The 27,431-nt window shown below is 32.0% G+C and overlaps 1 protein-coding gene across 1 annotated transcript in view; it reads right to left on the bottom strand.

Annotated features, from left to right (window-relative positions):
* CSMD3 (CUB and Sushi multiple domains 3) overlaps positions 1 to 27,431 on the bottom strand; it is a 1,010,791-nt gene that overhangs the window by 215,413 nt on the left and 767,947 nt on the right. Inside the window, exons 28-30 of the mRNA XM_064476888.1 lie at positions 19,020 to 19,211; positions 11,407 to 11,545; positions 7,926 to 8,113 (exon numbers count right to left, since the gene is read on the bottom strand). Coding sequence (XP_064332958.1) covers positions 7,926 to 8,113; positions 11,407 to 11,545; positions 19,020 to 19,211 — 519 coding nt within the window. The remainder of the gene's footprint in view (positions 1 to 7,925; positions 8,114 to 11,406; positions 11,546 to 19,019; positions 19,212 to 27,431) is intronic.

Raw genomic sequence — 27,431 nt, 5'->3', positions numbered from 1 at the left:
ATATATATAAAGCAAAGTTATTCCCACATAATAGGTATACACTCATAAAGAGGCCAATATTATAAATAATGCTATTCTGTAGGTAATTAGTTATATATTATTTTTGTTTTTGAGAGGTAACTAGAGTACATAATGTCCAACTGCCTTTTATTTCCAGAATAGTGGACTGCGTGGATGTGCATATACCTATTAGCATGAGTTCAGCAGCTAAGAGCTAAAGTTGCTTCAAGCTGTGTATGCACTGTAGTCCTCTCATAGGATCATAGTAAGTCTCAGGAGGCCCTCTCTAGCAGAAGACCCATAGTTCACATAGGGCCAGATCTCTCAGGGTGCTTTTGGAGAATAAATATAAACCACACATGTTTCTCTTTTATTTTGGAAAATACTGCTGAAATAGAAATTAAATGATTGTCCTATAATATCTCAGAGTAAAGCTGAAATGTAGTAAGTTGCTGTGTGAAAAAATGTATCTTCCCTTAAACTGGTATGTTAATTTAGAAAGTAATTTATGATACTTGAAGGTTCTTGGAACAGGTGGCTAGCTAATACCCTACATAAACAACCATTCATAAGTCTTCCACTGTACATATCTGGTGCCTATAAACTGACATCCCCTGCCAGCTAAAGCACCAGCTGCTATGAGGTCCCCTTCAGTGGCACAAAACTGTATATATTCTCTCTCTTTCTTGTAAATCAATATATTTTGTTAAAATAGTATAAATATCACTACGAGTTATGTTTATTAAATACTATAATTATAAATATTTAAGACATATTTATTAACATAATTTTGAAGTCTGAATACTAATACAATACAAATGAGAGTACTGTTTAAACCCTAAATATTTATTCAATTGTAAATTTGTGAATATTGTATCACACTGAAATTACAAGAAGATAAATAAAGACTAGCGTGATTTAAAGTCTATGGAGACGTTACTTTCAAGTTAGCATAGTATCTCCCCTTACCTTTAAATGTCTACTTCTTTGCTTCAGTTTACCATTGTCTACAACATTGGAGCCTATCCACCATTTGCTTTAGGTAAACAAAAAGTGGTATTCCTTCCAGAATCCATGTTAGCAAGCTTATGTTTTTGCAATGTTTAAATATAGTATCTGCTCATTGTTCAAATGTTTTGTTTTCACAACTACTATGTATTTGCCAAAAAACAAGAACATGATTCAGTGTTCATCTTCAGGAGGGAAATGAGGAGACAGGTATGAACACAATCAATGGCAACTATACTCTGTGTGAGTTCTAATAGAGATATGTGCTGGACCTGTGGCTTTTCAAGTAGAGACCCAATATTATTTAGAGTGAGTCTGGACTTAAAGCTTTACTTTTTCAGTGCTCACAGAAATCAACATGCTTAAGTTAAGGTATATGACATGTATTACAAATTACAAAGGAAGTATTTTTTATTATCCAGGGCCTTCACATGTATGTCAATTCATTTTGAGGGTGCACATTTTATCTTGAAAATTCTGACATGTTAGTTTCTTTATGGCAGAAATAAAGACCACTATACCAGCTTTAAGAAACTAAGCAACTAGAGGTAACATTTTATTGAAATAAGGATAGAAAATAGGGAGACTGGTAAAAAAAGACAGATCCTAGAGACCCTGAAGTGGAGAATGTAATTTTCCTATGGATGAGGGTTTTGAGGACCAGTCAAGAAAATCAATTAGGTTGGATTTGGGAAGTATGATAAACTCAATACTAACATGGTAAAGAAATACTAGATGGAGTATAAAACTAAGACCTAGCGAAATTGTGTGCAGGTGGGCATTGGTGTAGTAATGAGGACGGTAGGGAGTAGAGGGTCCAAGGAGAAGAACTGTAGATAATGGAATAATTATGTATTTCTCTCTGCCTGTACTCATATTTTTATTTGCTTTTACTCTTATTGGTAATAATTATATTGTCTTATGCAATTCATTTTAACAATCTGGTCCTCAATTTCATCATTGGTAAAACAGGGATAGCAATACTTACAAAGCCCTTAGTTTAACATTTTTGTTGCAGTCAAAAGTATGCCTATTCATGGTAAGAATACAGATACTGTATTAAAAGAGCTAATCATTGTACTTAGAACAGAGTAAGTATATAATAAGTAATTAATATTGTCTTTTTTTTTTAATTTGCATCAGTGGCCCCTTTCCCATGGCAGCATAAATTTTAACCTTTTGGAAATATGGGAGATGGGAATTGATCAAGCTGGGACATAGGAATAAATAGGAATAGACATATATTTAGCTGAGATATGGCAAATAGATTTTATCTCAAGTGTTTAATTGCATGGATTTTAATGTTATGTAGAGAAACAATTGTGAGGTCAAGTTCAGTTTCCATGAGAAAGAATATAAATTAGCACCATCTGCCCTGAGTATGGTACTATTGTGACATTCTTCCTGTATCTTTTATCCTAGAGATCTCTGGAAATGTTTCATTAAATAGTAATTCACAATAGAAACTGATTTGGTTTACTGACTTGCTTAAATTCTTCTTTCTTTTTCTCCTCTGTCTCTCTCTTCTTCCTTCCTTAACAGATCTTATTTATAAGCTTGTCACTTTGTAGATATAAGCAGCTATTCCTAAAGAGCCAAGTTCTCATTTACAAAATGCAGGACAGTGATGTATCTCTAAGGTTGTTTACATTTCAATAATGTTATTATTCTGTGATTCTAATTATGGCTTGATTTAAAGTAGAAAACACCTCTTTAAGCTACTAGAAACCAATCAGTTACATAATTATCAAACAATTACTATGTGTAGGCATTATTCTAAGACATTCATTGTATAGTGGTAAATAAACAGAGTTTTTGCTCTCAAGAAGCTTATATTTTAGCACATGTATAGGAGGTTAGTAGAGTAAAAGGGGGTGCATACAATAAATAAACAAGCAAATAAATGACTTTGACAAAAGGAAAAAAAATTGATAATGTAGAAAAAGCAAAAGGAATAGAAAGCACAAAATAAGATCTGAAAAGCAAATAAACATAAATAAAGTAAACCCAATACATCAAAAAAGGAGAAAAATATGGTATTTATGTACTTGAAAATAGATTCTTATAATATATACATCAAAAATCATCAAAATCTTAAGAAAAAAATTAAAAATTAAGAATTAAAATCAACTTTCTGAACTATTTCAATACTTGCTAGGCCAGGCGGATTTTTTTTTTAAATACAAAGAGGATCTAAGTATTTGAGACATATAAAAACAGTTTACTTTAATGAGTACATGACCCATCAATTAAATGACACTGTCTTCTCCAAGCACACAGGGGACATGCATTAAAAAATTGACCATATAAAAAGACCACAAAACAAACCTTAGAACATGCCAAGAACTAGAATCATACATATCTGACCACAGTGCAAGTAATTAGAAATTTATAGTTAAATATAGATTAAAATTCTTTTTAAGATTTCTAAACACTTTTAAGTAACTCTTAAGCAAATGAAAGTCATAATTCAGTGCAGTTAGAACATTAAAATTACATAATAATAAATCATTACATATCAAAATGTTTGCAAAACAGCTAAACTGGTACTTAGAGGAAATTTCATAGACCCAAAAGCTCATATTAGGAAAGAGAAAAAAAATCTGAAAATTAATATGCTAAATAATTGCAAAAATCCACTGTGGCCTTATTATTAGCAACAATCAGTAAAAGCTAATAATAACAATATCACTTATTTACAATGGAAACTACAAGACATTTAAAATTTAGATGATAAAATTTTTATTAAAAAAATTATAAACCATTATTGAAAGATACTAAAGAACACATAAGTAAATTGAGAAATATGCCATATGAATAGATGGGAAAATTAAGTATCAACATACTTCAATCTATTCCCAAATAGTTTATAAATTTATTGCAGTCCCAATTGAATAGGTAGAACAGGCTTAATTCTAAAATCTAGATAAAACAAGTTCAAAACAGTTAATAGATATCAAGACAGTTTTAAAGAAATAAAAGTGGTGTACTCTGCCTACCTCATATCATGTCTTACTTTAAAGCTAAAGTAGAAAAATTCAGAGAATTCTTGGCCTGAAGATAGAAAAATAGGCCAATAGAACCAAACAGAAAATTCAGAAGCACTCACACAGAAACTTGTTTTTTGACAGCAGTAGCATTATCTGTCAATAACTAGTGCTAGGACAATTGATTATCCACATGGAAAAATAAAACTGGATCCCTAACTTATATAAAAATTAACTCCACATACATGAAAGAGACTAAAGGTGAAAATCAAAGCTTTAAAATTTTATGAACAATTTAGAAAACTGCCTTTATGACTTTATAATAAAGAAGGTCTTTTTAATCAAGATATAAAAAGCACAAACCCTGAAGAAAAGGAAAGATTAAATGTTGATATTGATTTCTTAAATGTTTGTAACAGTAAAAGAAACCAGAAATAAAGTGAAGCCCTTGACAAAGGTGGTGGTAAGATTTTCAATACAACACAGATAACAGATAAAGGATTAATATACACAATACAAAAAAAGATTTCCTATGAATAAAAAATAAATAAATAAGCAACTTATTAGAAAAATGTTTAAGTGATAGGAATGTGCAATTAACAAAAAGGAAACTTCAGCATACAAAATAGGAAAAAGATACTCAATTTAATAGTAAGTAGGAAAAAGGTAATAAAAATGATAATGAGATAATATTTAACACTCATGAGATTCACAACTCAAGTGCGACAAGAGCACCGGTTTTTCAAAAATGTGGAATTTCTCGAAATCACTGTCTCAAAAAGATATCTGCACCCCCATGTTCGTTGCAGAATTATCTACAATAGCCCCAAGACATGAAAACTACCCAAGTGTCCATCAATGAATGAATGAAAAAAATGTGACATATATAAATACAATGAAATATTACTTAGCCATAAAAAGAAGAAAAGCCTGCCATTTGGGACTACATAGGTGGATCTTGAGAACATTACGCTAAGTGAAATAATTTAAGTGAAGAAAGACAAATACTGTATCATTTCACTTATATGTGGAATCTAAAGGAAAAAACCAAAAACCAAAAAACAACCTCATAGATACAGAGAACAGACTGGTGGTTGGCAGAGGCCAGGGTTGGGAGGATGGGTAAAATGGTTGAAGGTGATCAAAGAGTATATGTGAGAGCAAAATTTGCCACCCCAAAATGTGTCTCTCTCCCATGAGGATTAACCTAGACTGATTATTTTTAAGAAATAGGAGGCTCATGAAGTGTTTTTACCTCTCCTTTAGCTGCCTAAAGAATTGAGCTAAAGGTCCTGTTCCTGGAATAGAGTTCCACCAGAGATACATGCAAAGAATATAAGTTATGTGTAGTGCAGGAAACTCAGCAGGGCCTAGAGATCAGAGTCCAGTCTGTGTCCCCTTGTCTCTGCATGACCCAGAAAACATTTATTAATTAAACATTTGCTTTTCTATCAATGCGAATTGCCTTTCTCTCCTTTGACATCCCAGACCACTACTCTTAACACCTTTCATCCTTAGCTGAAGACAGTATTTAAGGTGGGAGTTTCAGCCATTTTGGCAAGTTACTCAGTTTTCCTGAGTCTCTCCCATATGTACATGTTACTAAACCTTTGTTTGATTTTCTCCTATTTATCTGACTCATGTCAGTTTAATTCTTAAACCAGTTAGTAAAAACTAGAAGGGCAGAGGAATTTTTTTCCTCAACAAATACAAACTTCAATTATAACATAAATAAGTCCTGGGGATGTAATATACAGCACAGTGACTATACTTGATACTGTAATTCTATATTTAGAATTTACTAAGAGAATAAATCTTAAAAGTTTTCATCACAAGAAAAAAATTATAACTATATGTGATGATGGACGTTAGTTACCTAAACTCATGGTAGTCATTTGTAATATATTCATTTATTGAATCATTATGTTGTACACACACCTAAAACTAATGTTATGTGTCAGTTATAGCTCAATAAAAAATGCAGAGTTTGTGAAACACTGTCTCTGCTGTTGAGAATATGAATTGGCACAATCTCTTCTGAGAGTGATTTGGTAATATGGAGTTAGATTCAAGGGGTTCATACCCTTTCCCACTCTAATGCATTAGATATCTTAGAGAGATGTTCACAGATGCGTTCAAAAAGACATGTAAAAGAATGGTCATTCCATCATGATTCATTTATGGTAGTGAAAAACCGAAACAACCTAAGTGTCTATCAGAAAGATGTATAAATTGTTATATAGTCATATGGTGGAGTATCACAAAGAAATTAAAGAACTAAATCTACATGTGTCTATCATTGATAAATCTCAAAAGCAATGTAAAGAGAAAAATTTTCACAAGGATATGAAAAATAATTTTTAATGAAATGAAAACAGAATGAAGGACTTGTACACTAGGGTAAATATAAAAATATGTACAAGCATATATACATGGAAAAGATAAGCACCAAATTCAGAATGAGGAGCGTACTGTCATGAAAAGAGCAGAGTGTCTGAAAATGACCTTGACTGCTCCTTATAGTTTGGCTGGAGAGCCAGCTAGCTGGGTTGTGGTATGTGGTGTGGAGAACCTCTTCCAGTAGGAAAGACCGGCATGTTGCTCAAGCTCACGTCTCCGTAAGACCAATGTGTCCTAACTCATAGTCACAAGGTCTAAGTTTCCCCAGGACTCCCTGGTTTGAAGCAGCTAGCATTTTCAGACAACTCCAATAAATAGCTGGCACCCCAAATTCTCACTTTTTGGTATCAAGCAGCTTGTATGTTCTTCCCCTGACAAGACCATTTTCACTTTACTCTAAGATGACAGACCACAAAGGGCTCACTTTCCACTAGAATGAAATCCATACTATCCCAGTGTTGAGCAGATACCTTGCCCTGACAAGCATGGAGATGTTGGAGGACCCCAAATATCTGTGTCTTTCTGACTTGCTTTTCCTTTCCCTAAAAAATCTTTCCTCAACCCATGCCATACATACAATGTGAAATTGAGGAATTTCTCTTGACTTCTTTTGATAGTCCTGAAGAAACAAACCCCTCTTCCCAGAGCAAATGATGGAAGAGTTTCAATTGTATATAATATTGTATTTCTTAAAACAAGAATAACAAGATCTGAAGCAAATACTTCACAATGTTAAGGCTTGTCAAGTTGGATAGTAAATACTCTGAAGTTTGTTTTATTATTCTGTATAATTTTCAGTTATTGAAAATACTTCAATAATAAAAAAGGAAAATCAAAGTGGTAAGTAATAAGTTCAAAGTATGCATTTTCAGAACTCAAATGATAACTTTAGATGAATTAATCAGTATATCCTTTATAGACTCAATTTCAAAAAATAAATTTATTTTAACTTTAAACAATGAAGATCTGATTTGTCCTTATAGTTACCGAATATAAAACTTAAAAAAATGTATTTATAAACATCCACAGGCATTGTAATACTGAATTACTTAAATACTTGCAGAAATATTCTATAATATTTAATGTTTCATTCTCCCTATTCTGAATATTAACATAGTTAAATATTTTTAGGCATTTTCTGAAACATAATTGTCAACACACTTTGTGAGCACTCTCCTTATCACTGAGGTTAATCTTTGAATAAAGATATTTTGAGTGAATCTCCAGCTTCCAAAAATGGACATTGTTTTTTAAAAAATACTTTGCGGTCTCAGCCAGCCAACCCCTGCAGTATACTAACTGCTTATTTGTTTGCCTCATACATTTCCTTTGGCAGCATTAGGGAAATGCTAATTTCCATCTTACTCATAGGAAAAGTCTACAGCGAGAGCTACAGTGAGGTAAATTGTAGGTAGTCTGCATTAAGAAGTGCATATATAACTAACCACTGACAATGGCTGATACAACATTATTCTCCTGTATAAAATACTCACAATTTAAATCATGATGAAATCAAATGTTCACACTTACCTTTATATTCTAAATGAAATCCAGTGTAACTAACAGATCCATCACTCCGAAAAGCCAAATGCATGGTATTTGAGCTACTTTCTATTCTCTCTGGTAACTTACTGTCTTGAAAACTTCCAATCAGTGGGCTACTACTGTCTGGTCCATCATATATATAGAGGAAGTCATAGTTTGGTTCTATGCTAAAACTAAAAAAGACAGGAAGAAAGGAAGGAAGAAAGGAAAGAAAGGAAGGAAGAAAGGAAGAAAGAGAGAGAAAGAAAAAGAAAAGAAAGAAAAAAGTGGAATGGTTATTACTAAGGTATTAAGCATAACAGTCACATAATCATACATTAATTCAGTCAATATCTTTAAAATTAACAACAGATCTTGTCAAAATAAGCTGATTTGAAAATATGCCTGGCAACAACACACTGAATATGTATATGAAATCAGCAGTGGAAAAGGGAAAAGATATTTTGATATTTTCAAGTATTTCTAAGTTGGCACTGTGCCTACAGGGAATACAAATTACTGCAAGACAAACAGCTTGTAAGCTGATGAAAGAATACAGGATTTGGAGTCAGAGTTTAGGTTCAGGCCTTGCTTCTGCCCTTGTTAGCTACATACCCTTATGTAGGTTGCTCTATTTCAGTAAACTGTATATGAAAATAACAATTAACAAAAAATTTTCATCCAGACATTTCATCATGAAAATGCAACCTCTTTTTTCTTTGTCAATGGTACTATCTGACGTGGACTTCAAAATTTAAGAGTGTTTTTGCTGTTTTAAAATTCAACTGTACATACCGGGTTCAAACAAAAGTTTGAATACAAAATTTGCATTTAAATTACTCAAAAAAAGCACCATACATTGTACTAGGTATACTTTTCTTGAAAGTAAATATATTTTCTTCCTTTAGAACTTAATGTAGGTGAATCAAATCAATACACTGTCAAAATTAAATAGTGTGTGAATAAGACATTTTAGCATGTAAGCTATTCAAATCAATATTTGAATATTGTAAAATTTGCATAATAAACTTGCCTTAACAACCTTCAAAATACAAGAATTGTCCCATAATGATTATAGAACCCACATAATTTAGATGGCAGAAGACGTGTAATCATTTGTCTATTACCTAACTCATATGGGCAGAGGAAAGGATGGACTCAACTGGGTCATTAGGAAAAGTTAACAGGTTCATGATATAAAATAAAACTAGTAAAGCTTGCCATTGTTAAACATCTATCAATGAAGAAACTATTTTCTTAAGTTTTATCATCTTGCGTCTAAACAAAAAACTTAAGCGAGAGATACTATTTCCAAATCTACTGGATTTGTAGAGATTAAGTTTCCACAATTCTAATCCTTTGTGTATGCATGATAAGAGAAGGGAATCTAACTAGTTTACTTATTCATAAATAGTGGTGAACAGAGACGGGGATAATGTAGAGGTTCCCAAGCTTTCCATATATAAAGGACCCTGTAACATGAGAAAACTGGGGGACCAGCACATTGCTATATTTTACCAGGGGCTTCACACATCTGATTCAATGAATTATTATTGAAAACTTTCAGTGAATATTAGGCCTGAATTTTGGTAATATAGCAGAAATTAGAGGATAGGCCTTATTTCATTACTTACTATCTTTGTTCTGGGGTAAATTATACCCTTCTAACTTCTTCTCTTTTATCATTAATGTTTAATGAGAATTACCACTTCCTTATCTTTCTCACTATTGGGAGAGTCACTAGAAACAAGTCCTTTGTAAATGATACGGTGTGTATATTCTATATGTATTATTTTTTGAAGGCCAAAAGCCTATTTAACAATGGATTTCAGTACATTTCTTTTTAACTTCTAATTTAGGCTTAAATAAATAATTCAAAATATTGATTTGTAACATCATTGAAAATGAGAACAAAACAGAAAACAGTCTTTTTCTAGAAACTTTTAGAATGTTAGCTATAATGATTATTTTTCCTAAAAAACTGGAAAGACGGTACATTCTAACAGCATATTCTATTTCACAAGACACTTCCATAAATATTAACTTGGTCCTGTCAGTAATCCTGTGGTATAAGGAAGAGATTATCATTTCCATTTTCCCAGTAAGTGCACTAAAGGCCCGGAAACATCAGTGGTCTCCTTAAGGTCACATAATAAATGACATAGCTGGAAATTAAATTTTGGTCATGCATTTCATGTAATACAGCCTTCTACCACTCAGTTATTAACTAGAATAATTTTATAAGTAAACTAAATCCTGTATCACACATCCTGACATTTCTAATATTTCTACTGCCATTTCTTCAATTGTAAAAATGGCAATAGTACATACCTCAGGAAATTGTCTTAGAAGTGAGGCCTGGCATGTAACTAACATTGTCATCATTGTTGTTTTGTTATTATCAATTATCAATATATTAGTACAAATTACAGAAATAAAAATTCCATATATTTATACATTTTAAATTTTCATGAGTTTAAATTATATTTAACTATTTTAAACCTGGCTTCAATATATTAATATATATTAGAAAAAATTGTCAGCTTGTAATTTTATGTAAATACCAAGCAGCTTTAACATGCTAGCAGAATGAGGGGTAGTGTTACTAGAGTCAAAGTACATTAGTCTTGGACACTGAAAATTCATAACTTTTCTACCTATTTGAGTTGCTGTTACCTAACACTCCCACTGAAATCTTAAGGGAAAGAGTTAGGCTATGTTTTGTGATAACAGATATTAACTCCACAAGAGGAAATGGAGGTTCATTCAAGTAAATAACTTACCCAAGTAATTAAATGACAAAGGCAGAGCTACGCCTCAAACTCAGCCATTTCTTTGCCTCACAGGAAGCTGCATCCTCCACTACTTCAGTACTAAGCTAACCCTGCAAGTAACACTGCTAAACAACAGATGTATATTTTGGAATATCCCATGTAAAGTTCTATCATGGGATAACTTCTGCTGAGCAATCATAGGAAAAAGATCCATCAAATCCTTCTTGTCAGCTTGACTTAATGAAACCACCAGAAAGGATGGTAGGGAGAACATATAATATATCTTCCCAAGCCCAATGGTGGTGCTGCTCACATGGGTATTTGATACTTCAAAAAGGTTTTGGGTGATGCACATAAGAGAGAAAAAATCCTTGAAATAGTGATCTTTTTTGAAGCAGTGACAGTAGAGGGAGGGAGGAAGTTATAAAGAGACAATATTTCACAAAAGTAAATAACCACTCAATCTTTAACGTGTTTCCTCTACATCTTGAATCCGGTAAAGATGGTCACCCACTAGCCTTCAGAACTGTACTGGCATCTATGGTATTATACAAGGATTTGTAAACTGTCTATTGCAAACTACTAGTTTTGCAATTAGTGGAAAATATATAATAAAAATGTCATGTATAGAAATAAAAATCTGCTTAGTGCAAATGCTAAAGCAAAATGACCAAAAAGGATTTTTTTAAAATGGGAAATGTACAGGAACTCACCTGATAAATGCCAAGGAGATAACATAGTCTGAGTTGACGGTGACAGTCCAGTCACAGTCTCTGCTATGGGGATACGGATGAGGGAAGTTTGGTGAAAGAATAAAGCCCGAAGATCCTGTTAAATTGCCTCCGCAGGGTGCTTTAATTGAAAACAAACAAAATGCCTTAAGTGATTAATAAAGTTCATTAGCTATCCATATTTGTGAAAATATTTATCTAAAAAAGTTTAGGAGGTTTTATATAGACCTGACTTTTTATCGTAGTGGTTGCTTAAATACTGCATTGTCTTTCAAGAAAGACCATTAAAATACTAAAAACATACATACATACATACTTTGAATTTAGCTCCTTTACTGGTTTCAAAAGAGAAAAAAAAGTTGCATTTATACTTCTTTCCTTTCTATTACTATTTCATTTCATGTAAAAGAAATGCATTGAGAAGAAGAGTAAAAATGGTTTCCCCATGGTTACTAAGAGAAAATTTAAAGGTAACTAAAAAAACTTGGAAACAAAACAAAGCAAAACAAAACCTCTAATAGTAAGTGGGATAACAGGATATGATGTATTTGGCTCATTTCACATCTTCCCTGCTACCATTATATACGGAGGAAGGGGTTTTGATAACAGTTAATGAGTGAGAATGGATAACTAACTGAGAATCTATAGCACTTTAAAATAAAACACTCCTATACTGAGTGTTAGGCTATTCCTAAATTCTAGTCACCTGACTACCTGATGAAAACAGACAGTTACTACAGTTACTGTGGCCCAAACAAAGGTCTCTGTAACACTTCAATGAAGAGACTCAAAAAATTGTCTCAAATTTCAGAGGACAGATTCTTTAGGGAATTATTGTTGGAGTCTCTTAAAAACAATTTAGTCAGAATTTAATATATTACACAGGGTTGGCAGTTTCAGAAAAATAGAGAAATTAAGATATGAAGGGCCCTGGTGGTAGAATGTGAAACTGGGGATTTAAATACCATACACACACACACACACACACACAAATGTGTGCATGCCACAGACAGAGAGAGGGGAAGAGGGAAAGAGATTGGGATTCTTATGATGGCATAACTTTTACACATAATCACCACATCATCATTCTTCTTTTATCTGAGTTTTAAAATTAAACTTTTCTCAGATAAATTTTGCCATTCAGTTATAAGCTATACTGGATTCTTTTGACATCATGAAACTGGTATTGGAAGGAGGAGAATTTTGCTTTTGGCAAAATTTGAGATCTTTGTTCTTAGCCTGAGTCTAGACATGCAATATTATGATTAGAATTTGGTCATTTTTACCACCTAAACAATGGATGTCTGCTATTATACTTCCCCATCCCCCTATGCTACCTTTGCCTCAGTTACAGCAGGTGACCTATTCTACTGAGAATATTTATTTGTTTAGGCTTGATTTATTTACCACTATTTACCTATTACCCGTATGTTTTTTGTGGTATCAAATCAAATGATTGGACAAACGATCTCAACTTTCTGTATTCCTCCCTCTTCAAATGTCAATGCCTCCTAAATATTTTCATCTACAATACGAGTCCCTCCTATTAATCAGGATAATGCCCTCAACTTGGTCATGTAATCCCTCTTCCTGCTCCAGAACTTCTGTTCATTTATCTCCTTTATTCTCTCTGGCTTCTTACCCTTTGTCCACAGGTGCTCATGTCTCTTTCATCCTAAAAATAACAGTTCCCACCGACCTATTTCTTTTCACCTTTTTTCAACTAAAAATGGTGAATTTTACCTAATGGTTAAGAAATCCTCACCCTTTTGTATTTGGTTATATGGGCTCCCTGTGAAGAACTATAGGACTCAGATAAGACTCACCTATCAAGCCTTAGGTAAGACCCCTTAAATAACCGCTCCCTCCTCATTTTCCTGTGACAAGACCAGACACAGACCTTACAAATTCCCATTCTTCTACTCAAATGATTCACTGAATTGTTTGTCCCACTGATCAATCATAAAAAATTGCTTGTAACCTAACTTTGGCAAGCTTCTCCTTCCTCGAGGCCCTTGAACTTTGGCTCTCCCTCAGCCTTGAGCCAGCACACAACCTCTCCTAAAGATAGGCTGGACTCAAGTATAATGTTCTCTGGTCTGCTATCCTATCGGGCTACCCTTTCACCCTACTCCCCAACGCCTGGTTCTTTCTAGCCTTGTGCACTCCTCTCTATAAAAGAAAAATCTCTTTTGCCTAACTCTTCAGATGCTTGAAGACCTTACCATCACATTGTTCTCCTTATCACAGCAGTTCCCCTAGCCCCCACTTTGCAATAATCTTTTTTTGTTTTTTGATGATTACCACAATACATTTAGCAAACATCAGTCATATCACCATAATTAAAATTAAGGAAAAATTAAAAGAAAAATTTCCTTGTTATAAGAACTCAAGATTTACTCTCTTAGCAGCTTTCATATATAACATACAACAGTGTTACATATCATATTGTACATTATATCCCTAGTACTTATTAATTTTGTAACTGGAAGTTTGTATCTTTTGACCACCTTCATCCAATTCTCTCTCCCCACCCCCCTGACTCTGGTCACCACAAATCTGATCTCTTTTTTTATGAATTTGTTTGTTTGTTTTTGAATTATAATTAACTTGGTACATAACAAAGTGATTTGATATTTCTATATATTACAATAGTAAAAATCTATAATAATTCCTTTTAAATAAAAGTCTCTCCTTACTTATTTCAAATTTCTTTCTTTTCTAAAAATTTTACAACTAAGTCTTTTGAAAAGGAGGTCTAATCTCATTCTCTCTTTCTTCACTTATGTGCTATATGTACCTACAGACAGACTACCATGATTAGCAAAGCGGGTCACCACTGGGGAAAAAAAATAGTTTCTTATGTTGTATTTCAAAGAAAAATACCAAAGTATTGATCCTGAGAAAATGTATCTTCAGTTTTAGAAACTGTTTAATTTTAAATTACATTAAGGATAACAACCTTTTTGGTGCTTAGGGAATCTAGATATCTTTCCACCTTTCCACCTTTCCACCTCTCATTCTTTTTCTAGCCATTGCTGTCTCCCTCAGCCTCCTTGCCTCCAACACAAATACATCTTAGTTCACTCTGAAATGACTTGCGCATTGACTAATATAACGGGCTTTATCTTTCTCTTCATACCTGTAGTCATCTTTAACTGTTGACTTTCACCTTAAATTCACGCTCCCTGTTTTTAGAACCCGCTCCACTTCTAATTTTCTTCTGGTGTCTTTGTACAGACTTCAGTTTTACTGGCAAAAACCTCTTTCACTGCATCTTGTAATTTTGGTACTCTCCTGAATTCTTTATTTAATCGTCTCTAATTTTTACTCTATTCCATTCTTCCTTGTTGACTATATCCAGACAGTGAGTTTCTCTTCTACTTATATACTGATAACTTCTTCTGCCTATCATCTCCAGCAGATTTCTCTGCTTAATTATAAATCATACACCTATGTGCTTACTGGCTATCTCTACCTGATAGCCTATGGGTATGTCAAACACAGAATATCCAATATATCCAAACCTCAATGGAAATTTCTTCTTCTGTGTTCCTTGGTTGTTTGATTAGCTTCCAGCCATCTATATTACAAAGCTAGAGGCCCAAGATTCTTCTCTTTTCTTCTCTGCACCTTGAATCCAGTCTATCAAGAAGCACTACAAAGATGCTAGCTCATAGTTCCTCATAGATGTTTTTCAATCTATCTCTTTTTTCCTTTTCTAATTCTGTATTTCTAGATCTGATACTTACCTGTCTACAGAATTATTGCAGTGTTTTTTTATTTCTCATGCCTCTAGTATAATGTAGTTTCCTCCAATTCATCTTCCCAGTGAAAATATCTAATCATACTATGTCCATGCAAAAAATTCTGCAGTTATGTCACATTGCCTAAAAGATAATGCCCCAACCCCAGTACAGCTTTCATGACCTGACTCCTGCAACCTTTCCAACTGCATCAACCACCACTCTAGATACATAATTTCACTCATAAACTACAGACTACGTATAGTTCCTTGAATTTACATGCCTTTATGCATGCTATTTGTTTTGCCTGAAATATCTTTTTTCCCTTCTACTTTATATAAATCTTATTTATACCTCAAGATTCATCACTGCCTCCAGGGAGTTTTCCTAGAAATTTTCAACTCAGGCTCTGCTTCAGCTCTCTCCAGCATACTCTGGTATCCATAGCAACCTGTGCCTATCTCCATCATTATCCTTACCACATTATATTTAAATATTCCATTCAGGTGTATGCATTCATCACTAATCTATAAGCTAAACACTGTCTTATATGTTATTTTTTTACATAAGATTTAGCACATACCACATATTGCATAAATGTTTGTTGCATTGCTATTGGTTCTTTGTATTGACTGTTAAGATAGTAAAGATGACTAGGTTTAAATGCCAATCTGACCTGTAGCTATATGTTTTGATAAAAATAATAATATATTTTGTCTTTGGGACTTTTAAAATCATATGTGAATTTGAAAAATATTAGAAACATATGTGTAATAGCAAATGCATATATATATGTATATATGCATAAAAGGCAGGAATGTTCTTTGTGGTTTTTTCATGTGCTAAGGAAATGGGATTACTTGCAACTTGAGGGATCATGGGGGAGTAATTTTATGTTTTTTCAGTTTTCCTTACTTTTCACAGGAAACATTGGTCTTGTTATTGTTAGCAATTTTATACACATAAACACATTCACATTTACTTGTTTATATCCTTTATCAAATAAGGTATAGGAAAATCCATTACATATATTTTTAAGTGTCTTACAGGATATATTTCATGATTATACTATTATTCAGGCATAAGATTCTCTAAAATTCTTTCAATTCTATTACTTAAATTATTTAATCAAGGTTTTCTCAATAAATTTAAATGCTGTAGTTGATTCTAAAAATCTATAAAACCATTGAGACAAAGCAGAGACATTATCTGACATTTGTATATCACAAACACTCAGTAGTAAAAATAATTATCTTTGCCTCTAATATACTAAACTTTAAAAGCATCTGGGAAATACATTTTTACTTTTATGCATCTAATCATCTAATCATAAAGTATCCAAAATAAGGTTCTCCTTAAATCAAACATATTTATGAATTAAATTTTCAGTTAAGTTCCATGGAATTCTGACATTAACAATTGTTCAGAGTGTAGTTTCTTGTGAGGCAGTTATACAGGCAACTATTGACAGTGATTTTATAATCTTAATTTTTCTTACCAATTCAGTTTTATTTGTGTCTACTGTCTTTCTCAATAGCCCACCCACACTAATGTCTTTGTTACTTACCTTCATACTGAATGTTGTTACTTTCCCTCTGGCAATGTCAAAGTAATCTTCCCACTGTCAATTTTGTTGGAATGAATTCTATTAACTCTCTTAAAGATGACTGTCCTTCTGTTTGGTACTTGCTATAAGGCTGACTACTTCTACATGCAAGCAAAATGCTTTATGCTCCAGGGTCTGAGACAGACTTACGGAGTTTCTGTAAGTTCAGAGTTTAATCTTTGGCACAGTATTTCCAATCATGGAGTTCTTTCTTATCAGTTTCAGAGGTCAAACTTTCTGCAGCCTTAGCAATTTTTCAGACTTTTTTTTCTTAGGCTATTTTCTTCCTCAGAGAAGCTCTAATGCATATCCTTTCCTCAAACTATCTTTTCCTACCAGAAAATAATATGCAGCACCCTAATCCTTACAAAAATCTCTCACAACCTGCTCGATTTAAGTAAATTTAGTAATTATTCTCTAATAACGCTTTTCCCTGTAGAATTGTGACTTGCTAGCTAGAATCTTGTCTATAAATAGAATTTTATAACAGCCTATCTCAAAATTCTAATCTACATTTTAAATTTTCATGTTTTCTAGAATTTCAGTGTAAAGCTGTTCAATATTTCAGAATTCTCTAATTCTGGCAATTCTAATAAGTAACACTCATTTAATAGGTCTAAGAATCACAATAAAATGAAAAATTCCAAGTCTGTCATATCTGTGGTGTTCTATCATCTCCCCTTTATACAAGGATTCTCTTTTGAAGATAGTCAAATTCCAATTAATTGGTATGTGGCATTTTAATTTAATTGGCAATTTTTAGACTGAGTAATAAACAAATGAAAACTTCACTGTTTCAGTCTTTCTTTCCTTGAAAATATTTCTTTCTCTGTGTTTTTCTTATGCTTTTATGAGTATAGTTACAGTAAATGTAGATTAATTGATGTCTGATGATTCAGAATCTTGCAAGGGTGTACATAGACCAACATAACTGTAAACAAAAACAATAAAGTGTAAAAGAAAATGTGGCTAAATGTGAACTGGCTCAGGTATGCCCTTATTTTGTGCCTTTTTTTTTAAAGTCCCTTCTTAAAAGCTTTTTCCCTATTATCTGCCCTATTTTCTACGGAAGTCTAGAACTCTCTCTACTCCCTGCCTGGTTTGAGCCTTTAGATGGGTTTTGTTTTGTGTAATAAGTGTTTTTTAAATTACAACATATAAAATACAAAAGCTGTTATGTGAAAATTCAGATTTTTTAGTTTTCATTTTCCTAGAAAGTGAGTTCATAGGAATAGGGAACTTTTCTGTCTTGTTTTATTGCTATATCTTCAATGTCTATAGAACAATGCATAGGACACATTGAATGACTAATGAATTTGAGTTTGCAACACTTGCACAAGAAGCATAAGATGGGGTAAAGTAAATTTCAGTAACTGAGTGCCTGAGTTTGTTTACTTTTGACTGACATACCAAACACTCTTTTCCTATTATCATGTGACTTACTATAAAATGATGATTGAAAATGTATTTATGAGCTAGGTATAAGTGAACAAAAATAAGTCTTTCTTTCCTAAATGTGTTAAATTTGCATGCTATAAGAAACACAATGAACAAGACATGCAATCTTCTCTCAAGTCACTTACAGTGCAATAAGGGAAAGAATATGTAAAGAAATAAAATTTTGAGTAAACAGAACATACTTTGGTCAAAATGTATTATACATTCAAGATGACACCATTTCTAAAACACTTGAGCTGGTCTGAGATTAAACTTGTTTAATTTAAGAATCTTAATAATGAGATTAAGAAAAAGATTAGATAGCAGATTTTCTCACATTTTTATTCCAAAGGTGGTATATCCCTCTAACTTTTTCTCAGACCCAGGAGAAAAATAATATGTATCTTAATTTTCTAGAGCCTAACTTGGTGATTCAAGAACAGAGCATGGAGACAAAAGGTAGACAGTTGCAAGTATGACTCAAGTGGCTGCAATCCTTAAACCAAAAACTGATATTCTTCTGGAATACATGAATTGAAGGGAAAGTCAAAGCTTTGAAATTTAAACATAAATTCTGATAAAATTTTCTTACTTAGAGGGAATAACCATTATGGAGGCAATATAAATATAGCCCATTTTAAATATAAGGTCTAAATCCACTCTTTAAATTTTAAAAGCAGTAGATAAGGAAGATGAAGATTTTTCAAAAACTTTTTGATTTTATTGTTCTTAATCAATAACATTGATATTGGTTTTAACCATTGTTTTATAGTTGTAAAAATTTTTAATTGTTCTTTAATTCATACCTATACAAACTGGTGGGCTGGGCTGCCAGAAGTATCGATTTTCTACCTGAATGCAGGTTATTCTTTCTTCTCCTTGAAGCTCATATCCTGGGTCACACTGAAAAACAACAGTGTCCCCAGGTTCTCTTCCATCTCCATTTCGAGTTCCATTCATAGGAACCCCTGGGTCACGACATGCAGTGGCAACAGAACCTATGAAAAGACAGAAAAAAACCTTTAGTTTTGATGTTACCAAAATCGATTTTAAAGTTCCAGACCTTATATTAGAAGCTTCCACATATTTATGTGCTTTTAGAAAATTAACTTAAAAATACTTGGGCCATAAATCCTTGTGCTATACAATATATCAGTGCTGTTTTTTTTCAAAGGCATATAATCTGTAAAAATACTGAATTGCTGTGCTATACACTTGGAATTAATGTAATATTGTCTATCAACTATATTTCAGTTTAAAAAGTGCTCAGGGCAATTTTTAAATACCAATCAATAAATATTTTTAACTCTTTTTTATTAAATACTTTGATAATTTGCTTCAAGAAGGAATGTGGCGTTTTAATAGCTAAATACTAAGTAGTACTTAAAATCTATTTTTTGATACTCTGTGAAAGACAATGTGAAGAGGGTGAAAAGAAAGCTTATATTTGCATGGGATCTATCCCACAAAGGACTTGTATCTAGAATAAAAAACTCTTAAACTCAATTGTGGGAAAGAAAAAAATTTAGACCAAAAAAAATCTATTAGAAAATGGGCAAAAAACATTTCAATGAAGAAGATACCACATGACACATAAAAAGATGTTCAACATCATTAGCCACTAAGAAAATGTAAATTAAAACCACAATGAGATATTATTACACACCTATCAGATCAGCTAAAATCAAAAGTATGATAACACCAAATGTTGGCAAGATTTTGCCAAAAATTTGAATTACTCATACATTGTGGGTAGAAATGTACAATGGTATAGCCACTCTGAAAAAAAAGATGGCAATTTCTCACAAAACTAATTATGTGCTTACCATACCCAGTAATTGCACTCTTGCACATTTATCTCAGAGAAATTAAAACTTATATTCACATAAAAACCTGAATGTGAATGTGTTCACAGGAGTTTTGTTCATAACAGCTGCAAGATGGGCACAAACTAAATGTCCTTCAAAGGTGAATTATTAAACTAAATTCATAGCATGGAATATTACTCAGTAATAAAAAAACTAATGAGGACACACAAGACAATTTGGATGGATGAGAAGGGAAATGATGAATTAAAAACTACAATTGCAAAATGTTTTATATTGTTTGACACTATGTAATATTCTTGATGAGATAAAATTATAAAATTGGAAAACAGATTACTGATTACCAAGATTTGGAGGGTGTAGGGAATGTAAGGATATGCTTGTGACTATAAAACAGTAACAGGAAGGATCGCTTATGATGGAACTGTACTGTATTTTGACTGTGGTGGCGGGGGGTCAAATCTACATAGAACTATATAAACAAAATAAACATGCATACACAAGCAAACATAAATAAAATTAATGAAATCTGAATAAGGTTGGTGGACTATTGATGTCAATATTCTGGTTGTGATATTTGCTATAGTTAATGCAAGAAACTATCACTGGAGAAACTGGGTAAAGGATATACAGGATCTGCCTTTATTATTTCTTACAACTGCATGTAAATCTAAAATTATCTAAAAATTTTTAAAAGTTTAAAAAACTATTAGATAAAAGGAGAGTAGTAGGAGACCTTGGAAAGCAGCCATTCTTCTATATACAGTATATTGCACATTTATAATATAATTAACTACAATTATTCAGGTTAATGGAACAAGATATTATTTTGAATTACCACAAAGCAGATGTACCCTAAAGCATATGATAATGAAGTATCAAGACAAAGAAGCTATTAAAATTTTCATTTAAGCTATTATTAAACTATATTCATAAACATAGGATTCAGCACTTACAAAATTATTTTCAAATTGCATATTAAAGTAAAGACATAAATTGCTAAATTACAGACACATAACTGGTATTCACTCATTCATTCAGTTACTAACAATATATTCTAGGCAATGTGCTAAGTGCTAGGAATGCAAAGAAGGAATAAGCAGACACAAAACTGAACAGACTTCAAATTGTTCTGTACAGTGGCAGCACTTACAAACAATTCTGTTGTATATATCCCTGGTAGGTAGGTAGGTAGGTACACAGGTAGGTAGTTAGACAGACAGATAGATAGATAGATGATAGATAGATAGATAGATAGATAGTTAGATAGATAGATAGATTCATCGATATACTAACCAATCTGTTTTGCCAGCAGGCAAAATTTTATCTCTAAGACAGTTAACAGGTAGAAGAGGACAGTCTAGTGTAACATTTAAGGGTTTGGGTTCTGAAATCAGACAGACTGGGGTTCAAATCTTGGTTCTGCACTCTTTAGTTTCTGTGAAATAGGACAGGTTACTTAATCTTCCTAAACTTTAGTTTTCTGACCTCTAAAAATAACAGCAATGCAGCACAGACTCATAGGGTTGTTAGGAGAATTAAAGGAATTATACGTGTAAAGTTCTTGTCCTGGCCGTTGCTTAGAAGCACTAGTTTATCAGTAAAATGAAGCAAAACTACAAGATTTCTGATGATACATATAATGATATATAGATTTAATTTAAGTGGTGGGTAAAATGACATTTGGAAAGAAGTGATAAAAATGTAAAATGTGCTACAACTTTCAAACTGTAAGTAGGAATAATATATAAAAGACTATGAAAACTTTTCTTTTATTGTTGTTATTGTCATTGTTCAGGCTTCCTAGGTCTGCAAGAAGCTTTAAGCTTAATATGAACAGTCTCAAAGTAAAACTGTATGTTAAACAATGTTATGAAAACACTGAAAAAAAAGCAGTTGATACAACTGTGTATTAGCAGAGTTTGAGGGAAAAAAAATTTTCTTGCCCTATTGTCAGATTTAATGTGCTTAAAGATTTAAAGTGGAACCAAGTAGCTAAAATATGAAAGCTTCGATATGACAGCAAATAAATATGTGAAAATATTCATTTTCCTTTGGGTCTGCTTAACTTGAAGGGAGAGAGTTGATAAAATAAATTCTCAATGAATAAATAAATTTTGAGTAAGATTTTAAAGCACAGTAGAGAATGATGGGGTTTAATGGAAGTCCAAATAATTTTTTTCTTCTTGGAATTACTTGAATCCTAAAAGCAATTAGTTAAATACATACAGAAACAATTTCTTGCTGTGAATGCTGTTGTTCTATTTTCTTTACTTACTCAAAGTTTAATCTCTATACTTGTTATACACTGTGTTTATGGGAAAATTGTAATAATTTTAGCATCATTCTTGTTTTCTGTATTAAATAGGAACTATAACCACTGAAGAAAATAAATAATCATTTAAAAAGTCCTGCTATATCTCCTTAGAAATTAGGAGAGAAATAATCTCACATAATTAGCATGATTTAAAAACAATTATATAATGTTAGAAATTAAGAAATATTAGTCACATATATAAAATAGATTAAGAGTTTTTATTTGATATTTATTGTTTACAACATACAATTTTCAAAATATATTTTTTTGCATTTTTTTGTCATTATATAAATTTCTAAGTAGATGTTTGTTCCTCTCTATTTTCTTCTATTCAAGAATAATATATAGGCTGTTTCTACAGAATAAGGATCTTTTTGCAATTACATATTTTAATTTGTCAACTATTTTAAAGATATAAAAACTAAAAAGTATATATCAAAAAATAATATATTTGCCACTGATATATTAACACGGGTAATTTTTACTTATTTTCTTAATTTCTTTAGTTAAAATTACTTCAGGTTTGATTGATGAAATAAGTATCTGTGTTTGTTCTATCAGGTTTAAGTTTGCCATTCATTCCTGATTCTTTTTAACGTAGATATGTAAAATGAGCATAAATTCCAACAAAGATAAAGGGTCTTAACCTTGTTGTCTCACTTATTATGCTATCATGAAAGGAACAGTCTAGAAAGTGTATATAGCAGGCTTATATGCTATCCCATCCAAATATAGCTTAGCTTTAGCTTTCAAAACAGAATTAAAATGACGATAATAGATGACTTCCCTTCCTTGTTTTTTCCCCCTCGAAAGAACTGGCCTTTTACATTTTGGTTAGCCTAGAATAGGACTTATGAAATGGCTAGTCTGTTACACAGCTGTAAATTGTGCTTCTTACACCAGCTGATTATTCAGTAGAAATGGTAATAATCACAGGGAAAAGGTATATAAATAGATGAGTATGTGAAAGTTAACATTGTCAATATGTAATAATTATTGGATACTCAGTACCTTTCAAACACTTGTACTATGAACTATAAATCTCATTTGATTCACAATAACTCTGGGTACAATTATTATCCGTATTTATCCAATGAGAAAATTGAAACTTAAAAGTGGTAAGAAACCTGCCCATTATCACACAGTTACTTAGGGTGGATAAAGTGCCCTATGAAGATGTGAGACCATAACCAAGGGACATTTCTTAAGTAAAAAAAGGGCCTTTGTAAGAAAAAGTGTTGATAGTGAGAACTATAGTATACAGCAACTACCTATCTGCCTATTGTTCTGATTGAAGTAGTCAAAAAAAAAACCTGCATATTTACATCACTTAGTTTTAAATGTGTTAATTTCTTAAAGAAAACTGCACAGGTATTAACATTACAGTTTTCTTCATAGGATTCCATTGGTATACATTGTGTCAAAATGAATAAAATCTGTGTATCTAAGAGATGTAGTTGTTCAACATGAAGGACATTTGATTTAGAATAAATCAAATAAATAATGATGATAATGATCACTGTCTCTATTGAGGGCATATAGTGTGCAAAAACACTTGACTAGAGGCTAAATTTACACTCTTAAGCGAAAACATCAATCCTTATGAAGTATTATCATCCCTATTTTAAACGGATAAAATAAACTTCTGTGATGCTAAGTGCTTGCTCTTAGCAGAGCTGGGATTTGAACTCAAGAAATAGCAAGGCTCTTAACCATTACCGTATATTGTCTCAGCACAAACCTGTCCCACTAGCAGATAAAACAATACAAAGCCAAGCCCTACTAATGGAACTTTGACAGTTGTTTATTAATGAAAGAATTAGGCAAAAAAAAGTTACAGTTAGATTGAAAAGGAAAAGCAAGAATAATTTATAACCCTTTACTACACACGCAAAAATTTCTTACTCCTGATATTTCAACATAAAGGGAAGTAAAAAATAAAGACTCTAGGTTATTTTTGTATTTTATTACTATTAAAAGTAATAAAAAATAAAATTTAACCTGATATGTGCTAAATTTAGCCATATACGTGTCAAATGGTATTCTTTAAGTAATTACAATAACAAGGACATTTCCCCTCCAATTGTTTTTTCATTCTCTCAATCTTCTTCTTGTCCTCTCTTTTTCTAACTTCTTTCCTTATAGTTCATTAAGAGAGTAGAAGCAATCAGAAATTCTCACCAAATCTCTCATCCACTGGCAACCACACCTGTATTCTCTGCTTCGTCTCCTGTCGGAACGGAGAAGGTGCCCTTTTCCATATAACGCTAACAACCGCAGTTATTGTGCTGCTGGTATCAAACCCTCTCTAATTCTCCAGGATTTCATTCTGAAATATTTTTCATCTCTTCTGAATCACCAGTTTTTCTTTCTGTACTGGGTCATTCCCAAAAGCATACAAATGTGGCTTATAACTTATATCTTAAACAAACAAAACCCTCATTATGCTCTCATCCTCTTCCAACTGTTTTTCTCATTTCCCTCCTTTCCTTAATAGGAAACCTATTAAACTTCTGTCCTGAGGGAGATACCTATACAAATGTCTCCAGCGTCACCAGCCATTTATCTGACATAATCACTTAACTGTTCTTGTTAAATCTAGGTTGCCAAATCCAATGGTAACTTTGTGTTTCTTTTTTCAGAAACATCTAAGCAACATTTGTCTCAGAACTTTTTTTCTTGGCCTCTCAGGCATCAGACTGCTAGTTTGTCTGGCTTGTTTGCTGCTCCCTTTGGGTATCTTGTTATCTCTACCTTGTTAACCCAAAGACTGTGGGCTGTAGTACCTCAGGGATTAGTCCTTAATATTCTGCTCTCTTCTTTCTAAAATTTCTCCCTGTATAACTTTATTTGATACCATGATTTTCAATACTGTTTTTAGTTTACTGCTTCCCCAATTTATATATTTGGCCTTAATATGTCTTCTGAACTTCAGACCATTCTATTCAACTGCCTATATAATTTCTTTACTTGTATATCTAGCAGGCCCCTCAACTTCATTGCTTGCAAAAATATAAAATCTTTTGATTTTTAGATTTTTGGAAAGAAAAGTGTAAAAAAAAATACACTTCACCTGCATATAAATTTTCTCCTATGTTACTGATACCAATATAATCAAATAAATAAATATTGTTCCATTTTGAAAGTAAAAATTTTTCACTGAAAATTTCTTTCTAATTTAATATACCCAATACAAATACTTTTGTTGAAATAAATTCACCACAGAATGTAAAATCAGACATAAGAAATAAATTGAACATTGGTAAAAATATAAAATCCTGTAATTTTTACCTTATTTTTTGTGCAGGTGATTTTACCTTGTAAGGTAGCATTTATTACTAACAAAAATCAATTTTTGTTCGAATTTGGTTATTGTAATAAGTTATAAGTAAATTTGTAATGATACATTTTTGCTTTTAAAATAGAACTGTTTATATTCCACCAAAACCACTTTATATCAGTAACAGATTTTTTAATAATTCTCATGACTTAATGAAAAAAGATATGTAAAAGTAATACGATTTCGTAACTACTGTGTACAGTAAAAATAATTTTTCAAGATATGTTATTCTTATGCTAATTACATATAAGTGCATGTCTTTGCATGCAATTAAAACTAATTTATACTCAAGTTGAGAAAGTTTACATTAGTATTACTTAAGAATTGTTTTTACAATGTTTTCAATTTTCACAAATAGTCTAAATCCACTGAAAGAGTTAAATGTATTTATTGTTAAGTAACATGCACCCCTATCAAATCAAGTTTTGCTATGCCCTATGAATAAATCATCCACATATATAAAAAAATTGAAGAGAATCTTTCACAATAGTTAAAAATAGTTCATTAAGTATGTATGAAATGAATGAATGAGTGAGCAAAACTAGAACTAGTCATTTCAATGTATGTTTAAGGTTTATTTATAATTTAGTATAAATTTTGTTTTTTTGTTTGACACTGTGAAATATTAACTCCAAGTATGTAGTAACACAACATTTATATTACACTTTAATTTAACCTAGCTGAATAATCTGAGGTTGTTTTCAGAATAATACAGATAGCACTGAATACTACAGAAAATGTCCGAGTTCTCATCATTTTTACAAATCACCAGTAGTGTAAATATACTTCTGACTTCTTATTTTATATTTGTTTTAATCCAATTGAGAGTGTTAATTGGAAATGTGCACTTCACCTAATACACATTTCACAATCCTAACTAGTGTATGTATAGGTTTCAATAATATGGATGATAATTTAGAGACAATGTCTGAATTACCATCTTGGTGACCTTGGACAAATTAACATTCCAGTTTTTCGATGGTGTTGCTTTGTACAATGAGGAATAAATACATTTAAATCACTCTTAAGTTCTTGTGTGTTCTTCCTGTTCAGAAAGTTGACTTTTTGTTATAAACTTGTTTATCTCAAGATCTTTCAAAAAAGAAAAACCTTAAATTTTATACAGTTGAATAAGTAATGCTATCAAAAGCAGGAGACCTATATTGTAGTCTGTGTTAAGAAAGAAACATTGATTGGGTTGAATTTTAGCTTCCTTATCATAAAATTCTATTAAATTCTATTCTAACCATTATATTCTATAGTTCTATGACAATATCAACTCTGAAATGAATCTTTAAAGACCAGTATATTTTAACTATTTACATTGTAGTTTGCTTAAGAAGTAGCTGTATAATTTTTTGCAATATGTCTGGAGACTTCAGCAAGGTCATAGTCCAGATTTGGTATTCACAAGGCCTCACACTCTTCTCTTCGGTTTTATTACCTTATATTTTTGTATTGACTAAGAAATGACACTATATTCTCCACTTCACTATCTGTAAGGAAATCAAGCGGGTAATGGGAATATTTAACCTGGAAGGAAATCCCATCCAGAAACAAATCAATCAGAAAATATTTGAAATGCAGATGATAACCTAGAGTTGGATTTTGCCCTGGGAAATTTTGCCCTTGATTGAGACCTAGCTTTGTACAAGATCCATCAATTTTATAAAGAATATTCAACATCATTATTAGGCCTATACTCTGCCAGCTCTATTCAGTAACGTGGCTATCT

The sequence above is a fragment of the Camelus dromedarius genome, chromosome 20 (assembly GCF_036321535.1).
Source record: "Camelus dromedarius isolate mCamDro1 chromosome 20, mCamDro1.pat, whole genome shotgun sequence".
Lineage (NCBI taxonomy): Eukaryota > Metazoa > Chordata > Mammalia > Artiodactyla > Camelidae > Camelus > Camelus dromedarius.
The sequence above is the reverse complement of the archived record's forward strand: the minus strand, read 5'-3'. Positions and strand labels throughout refer to the sequence as shown.